General features: G+C 31.1%; 1 protein-coding gene across 1 annotated transcript in view; it reads right to left on the bottom strand.

Annotated features, from left to right (window-relative positions):
- The window catches only part of LOC124953223 (neuropeptide SIFamide receptor-like), a 51,240-nt gene extending 44,634 nt beyond the window's left edge, over nt 1–6,606 (bottom strand). The window contains exon 1 of the mRNA XM_047504278.1: nt 4,730–6,606. Within this exon, the coding sequence (XP_047360234.1) occupies nt 4,730–5,321 (592 nt within the window). The 5' untranslated portion in view covers nt 5,322–6,606. The remainder of the gene's footprint in view (nt 1–4,729) is intronic.
- Nucleotides 6,607–7,500: the final 894 nt, after the last annotated feature.

The raw sequence follows: 7,500 nt of genomic DNA on the forward strand, positions 1-7,500 counted from the left end.
TCATTTCTGTTTTCTTTTTTTTTTTTTTTTTTTGTTTTTTTTCTTCCATCTATCTCGATCCAGAAGAAATAATCATTATAGATCGGAGGATTAAAAGTTATTTTTTCACGATTCTTTTCTTTTCTTTTCTTTTCTTTTCTTTTTTTTTTTCAACGGATAAAAATTATTACATATCGTATTCATTTATTTTCATGATTTTGTCAAGTTCCCTCCCGTTGACGTTCGATTTTTCTTTTTTTACTTTCCGATTTTTTTTCTTTTTCCTATTTTTTTTTTTTTTTTTTTTAACATTTTTACGACGACGACGACAACGACAACGACGACGACAATTTAATTGTATATTAAGGGAAGAAATATTCGTGCTTCGTAAGGTAAGGTCGTATGAAATAGGTTTTTGCTTTTATTGAAGTTTCTTAACTTTGAATTCGTTCTCCCTGAGCACGAGAGCTTTCGAACGTGCTTAAAGTACTTTAAGAATGAAAGATTGAAAATGGAATGTGAATTCTGTTTAGTTTGCCCGGTGTTCGGATCTGTTTCAATCGGGAAAGAGGAATTCTAAAGAGGAGAAAGGAATTTTTGTGGAATGACGATTAAAGAAAGAAAAAAAAAAAGAAAGAAGAAGAAGAAGAAGAAAAGAATGAAAGAAGAAAAAAAAAAATTAAGATAAGAAAACAATCGTATTAGAAAATGTCCCCCTGCGAATAAACTATTACTCACTAGTAGAAAAACTTAGCCTTGTGTTAGAATATAATATATTCTCTTACGAAACCATTTTATTTTTCTTTTGAACGGTGACACTTGTAAAAACGTTGTCAACAATGCTAATGCAGACCCAAGGCACGTGCCAGCGTGCTATGCGTGACCATAAACAAGTCGTTCATTAAAAAAAAAAAAAAAAAAAAAAAAAAAAAAAAAATATGAACAAATGGAAAATAATCGTACCCAAACGTATTTCTTTTTATTGGACATTGGACGAAAAGAAAAGAAAGAAAAAGAAGAAAAAGAAGGAGAAAAAAATCCAGAGAAAAAAAGGGAAATAATAAACAAATCGATCTGAAATATTTGGCGGGAAAAGAGAGAAAAGAGAAAAGCAAAAAAAAAAAAAAAGAAAGAAAGAGAAAAATATCTTAAGGGGGGGGAAAGGGAGGGAGGGGTGATAGAAAATCTTTACTTATATAAACTTATAAATATAAATTATCAATAAATAATTAATAAATAAAATTGATAAATTATTAATAATTAATTATTATAATATATATATATATATATATATATATATATATATATATATATATATATAAATTATCTATATGTATAATTGTCCATTTATAAATATAAATAGATTGTTACATATTGATAATTGTAACATATAGATTGTTTATCTTTTATAATTATCTATTTATAGATGTTAATAATAATTATAAATTATCTATTATTTCTAAAGGAGAATGATAATTTAAATGGCAATGAATCCAAAAGAAGAGAAAAGAAAAGAAAAGAAAAAAATCGTAATGTAACGTCGCAAAATCGTTCACGAATGGTTCCTTTTATAATCGTGATTCAAAGTGAACGCGAAGTATAAGAAAAGTGGTAGGGGTTTATCTTTGGAATTCATTCTCAAGAGGAAGAATAAATCGAACGATTTTTTTTTCTTCTTTTTTTTTTCTTTTTTTTTTTTTCGTGAAAGTCTCTAACGTCGTATCATCTGTTTAAAGATAAGATCGGAAAATAAAGATAAGGAAATAATGATCGAATCGATAAATGAGTCGATTCGATTAATACAAATAATTTCGAATGGATTTAGCAAATATAATTTTTTTCGAATTCTATTCAGTCAATTTGTTTTTTTGGCAAGAAGAAGGAAAATAAGAAGAAGAAGAAGAAGAAGAAGACGAAGAGAAAGAAAAGAAATATTCGAAAAAATCATTCGAAATAAAAGGGAAAATAAAAGAAAATTCAATTAATACATTGAGAAAAACGTGATTATTAATTATTATGAAATTACTATGAATTACTAATTATGATATAACTTGAGAAAGAAGAAAAAAGAAAAGAAAAAAAAGAGGAACAGAAGAGCAAAAAGAAAAAGAAAAGAAAGGAAAGAAAATAAAATAAGAATAATAAATAAAATGTTAGGAAAAAGATGAAACAAAGAAAAAAGAGAATCATTGATTCATAATGATCCCTGCGTGATCTTTTGAACCTGAGTTGACCTGACCAAGTAAACACGTGTAGAGCTAATAAAACGAAATAACCAGGAAATTGAAGGACCCCCCTTCCCATAAAAATGAGCTCCGTAACCTAACTGAATACTTAAGAGACAAAACGTGCCTGTCCTTTCTATATAAAACTTTTAACTGAATAAAATGAAACGAAATGTAAATGCTAGATATCGAACGGTATGAATAATAGAACTATGAATATCGACTATTGAAACATTAGAATAACTAAATTCATGAATGATCTAGGTATGAAAAAAAAAAAAAAAAATATGTAAAAGATCATTTTAAAAGATCGATAGCTCGGTATCGATCCTTTATATGTGCATTGTAATATTGTAAACGCAATTCAAATAAATATTTTATTTTATCGTACGATATATATATATATATATATATATATATATATATATATATATATATATATATATATTAGCTTCATCGAAATATCGTTAATGAGAACAGCTAATACAAGCGAAGCGCTCTCTATGCAGGAACCTTTGTGCATGGAATCTGAATAATAATAAAATTTTATGATGGCAACCGACAACGTCGAGAATGATGATAATGATGACGATGGCGACGACAATAATGATGATGGTGAGGATGATGATAATAATAATAATAATCATTATAATAATAATAATAATAATAATAATAATAATAATAATAATAATAATAATAATAATAATAATAATAATAATAATAATAATAATAGTAGTAATAGTAATTGAGAACAAAAAACATTATACGGTGCGGAGAGAAAACTATTAAATAAATAAAATATATATATATATATATATATATATATATATATATATATATATATCGTCTATCCTATCTGCAATAAAAAAATCATTTTCACCGTGGCCTTGGCTGAGTAAATGGGCCACGGAAACGCAAATATATATATATATATATACTACGACGATTTTCTCCTTTCAGGATTTCGACACTTTTCCTTCTAACGAATTCTTTTTTCTTTCCGTAAATTTCTTTTTCTTTTTTTTTTTTTTTCCCCTTTTTTTAACACTTACCCGAGCAACAACTTATTATAATTATATATACAAATATATTTTTTTAATTATATTCATAAAAACGATCGTTTTAATTGACATCATGTATTTTATGTATAATATATATTATTGAAATAAACGACACATATAAATTTATCGTATCTCAGTGTGATTTTTAACTAATCCTTCAATATCGTTGGTAAAAGTATATAAAAACCATTATTTATATGAAAGAAAATTTTTTGGTAAGAGAAGGGGGAAAAAAATAAAGTCAGAACGAGCGAGCGAGGAAGCGAGCAAGCAATCGTCGTAATAATTTATGGTGCAATTACTTGAAATCGAAACTCTAGGAGCAATCCGTCGAAATGCAATCGTGATATCGTGACTTTGATGGTTCCGCGAACATCGCGCTGCAGGGCGTCGAGGTAGAATCGATTTCGAAGTACCAAGGGATCCCCTCCAGAGCAAAACGACCTACTACACCCTTTACGCCCCACGCCACCATCTCTTTAGAGAAAGAGAGAGAGAGAGAGAGAGAGAGAGAGGAAGAGAGAAAGAGAGAGAGAGAGGAAGAGAGAGATGTATATATATACATATATATATATACACTCAAAGATAGATAGAGATAGAGATAGAAATAGAGAGAGAGAGGGAGAGAGAGAGAGAAAATGAGACCGACAAATCGTCGACAAATGGACCACATGCAGCCTAGTATACCTCGGCGGGTGCTTGACCAGCATACACAATCGCCTCACTTCAAAGAACGTTGTTCCCTGTTTTTTCTTTTTTTTTATATTTGTTTTTATTTATTTATTTATTTATTTATTTATTTATTTATTTATTTTTTCTTCGTAACACACCTCAAAAGGACTTTTTAAGAGGTTCTCACTTTCGTTTCTTTTTTCTTTTTTTCTTTTTTTTCTTTTCTTTTTTTTTTCTTTTTTTCGAAGGGAAGAAAGGTAGAAAAGAAAAGAGTGAAGGAAAGAAAGAAAGGATAATGACGAAAATAAAAGAAAACTAACTACTAGTCGAGGATTAAGCTCTTCTTCCGGTCTAATCGATCGATCGTACGACAAAAAATTCGTAATTCTTTTTCGAATAGTTTAGACTCTTATCTTTTGGTAATATAAATCTTTGAGAAAAGTGTCTTCTCTTAAAAAGCATCCACAGTTTTTCTCTCTCTCTCTCTCTATCTCTATCTCCAAGTTTCCTTATCCTTGAAAAGTTAAACGACCCTAAACGAGCGTCGTGTTACGTTAGAAAGTTATACCAGAGACCAATAGAACGATATATATATATATATATATATATATATATATATGTATGTATGTATGTATGTATGTATGTATGTATAGATAAATGACAGTAATAGGATGGTAAAAATCGAAGAATAAAATTCTTCCTTTACATGGATATTATAGATAAATAAGAGGTGTGTACATATAATATTACTTATATCGATATATTTATCTATCTTTAGTAGTATCTACTCACGGACAAATATGTTGCTCATCAGTGTTGCCGGTAAGCAAAATACGATGACCAATACATCAGCGACAGCGAGATTGACGATGAAGAAATTGGTGACGGTCCTCATCCTTGGTGAACGGTAAACGACAGCTATTACGAAACTGTTCCCGATAAGACCAACGACAAATACGAGAACATAGGCCACGCAATAAACCGCTGACATGGCCATGGTATGCCTATAAAGTCGATCAGGTAATTGCTCGATCGTTGAATTATTTTCCGTTTTACTAGCGTTGAAAAGTCCAGTTTGTTCATCCTCGATAGAGGGTGCTCCAATATCACGGCTAGGACTAATGGTAATGGCCTCGACCAATAAATTATTTAAATAATCACCAACATCATTCTTGATCTGTTGAAATGTACCGGTAACCGGTGGAGTAGTAGCTATCGTCGTAGGTAGCATGTTGCCGTTGTTGCTCCTACGACGCGTGTCGACGTCGAACTCCTCCGAGTCCGGTAAACGCAGGGACGCCATCTCCAAAAGCGGAGAGGGTGGCTGCAGCATCGGGAACTTGAGTGTATAATGTCGGAACGTCGGTGTCTCGACGTTGATCATCGGCCGACGACGACGATGACGACGACGACGACGACGACGACGACGACGACGACGACGACGACGACGACGATGATAACAACAACAACAACAATAACAACAACAACAACAACAACAATAGCAATAACAACAACAATAACAATCAACTAACCAAAGAAAAAAAAAAAGAAAAAAAAAAGAAAAAAAAAAAAAAGAAACAGAAGATCTTTCTAACTAGGTACTACTACCCGATCTTCTATTTGGTTACCAATGTCCTCTTCCAATTATTCCTCAGATCTTCATCGACGTCGTGTCGATGACCTACGTTCACCTCGACGCCCACACAGAGCTTGCCCGAAAGCACGTTCTACTCTTTTTTTTTACTACGAGAAAGTTTTACAACTTCAATCTCCTCTTACTCTTCCTTCTTCCTCTTCCTCTTCTTCCTCTTTTTCCTCTTCTTCTTTTTCTTTTTTCTTCTTCACTCGTTATTTTTTTTCTATTACGACCAATCGAAAACAATCGAGTCTTTCCATTTGTCTATCTTTCTGTCTTCGTTCGTCTATATGTTACGTCTTCTATGTTTCTATAATTTGACCTCACCTCACAAGGACAATCTTCTATTCAGATAAATGGCTCGATCCTCTCGCTCACGTTGAGAAAATTTATGCCAGTACGTGATTTAACATCGTTCCATACGTAAACTCTTCCGATCTTTATTAGTGCCACGACACTTAGATCGACCTAGTCCGTGACATTCGACTCGGGTCCCTGCACGCTTTCCTTTAATCGTAACGCGCGTTCAGAGTTCGACGCTCCCCCGTACTTCGTTAGCTACCTCGCACGTGCACGCCAATCCAATCCAATGATCCAAAGTAACTTTCCTTAATTTTTTTTTTTTTTTATTACCATTCCCTTTATCAACGTATTGTTACAACCATACAACGTGGTGGATACGTGAACGAAGAAAATAATTTATATATGTATATGTTGTAAGAAAAGTGGACAAAATGAGGAAAAAACAAAAGTTTCGAGAGATATAGAAAGAGGTTGTATGTGTGAAAAATAGAGAAAGAAAATTAATGTACAATAAAGGTAAAAGTGAAAGATAAAATGTGTGTATGTGTGTGCGTGTGTGTTTGTGTGAGAAAAAGGAAGTGACACCAACTAAGGGAAAGGGATTAGTCGATTAGATTTCTTAAAGATTTTTAACGATTGACGGACGTGTATGAAAAAAGAAGGATAAGAAAAAAAATCTGTCGCGGTGCCGGTGCTGCTCTGAGCGACTAATGAGCTTGCTTTAGAAGGCGACCGCGAACTGCCGCGAGATGCACCCGTAGCGGCGAGCTGTCTGCCGAAACTCTAATACTGCGCAAGCGTTCTTACAAGAGGCGGCACATGCAAGCCGCATGCGATGTACTTACTCTCATAGCATATAGTCGGCCCAACCTGACATAACGAACAAAAATTCGTACACATAGACATCAACGCTTTTAAAATATACCTAAGTACATATATATTGTATATATATATATATATATACATGTATATATAGTAATACACAGACATATATATTTATATGTATATAGATAGATAAATAAATAAATAAATATATATATATATATATATGTACGTGCATGGATTTAAATTTGTGCGCATGTTTTTCCATGATATAGATATCTATGGATTTGTCTAAACAAAGAGGAGGAGAATCCTTCCCGCTCTATTCAGTTAAAAAAAAAAAATAAAATAAAATAAAATAAAATAAGTCTATTTACTTCGATTCACTTGTAACCTTCATATTTTGTATCTACTATTATCTCTATTATTATTATTATTACTATTATTACTACTATTATTATTCTTATTACCATCATTACTGTTATTACTACTATTATTATCCTTATTACTATTATTATTACTATTATTTTTCTTATTACAATTATTATTACTATTATTATTATTATTATTATTATTACTACTATCACTATTATTACTACTACTATTATTATTTTTATTACTATTACTACTACTATTACTATTACTATTATTACTACTGTAACTACTACTATTATTACTACTACTATTACTATTATTATTACTATTACTATTACTATTACTATTACTACTATTATTAGTACATTCGATAGGACTGCTCATGATCCTTACCATGATATAAAAAACATGATATAAAAAATATTCC

The sequence above is a fragment of the Vespa velutina genome, chromosome 12, assembly GCF_912470025.1.
Source record: "Vespa velutina chromosome 12, iVesVel2.1, whole genome shotgun sequence".
NCBI lineage: Eukaryota > Metazoa > Arthropoda > Insecta > Hymenoptera > Vespidae > Vespa > Vespa velutina.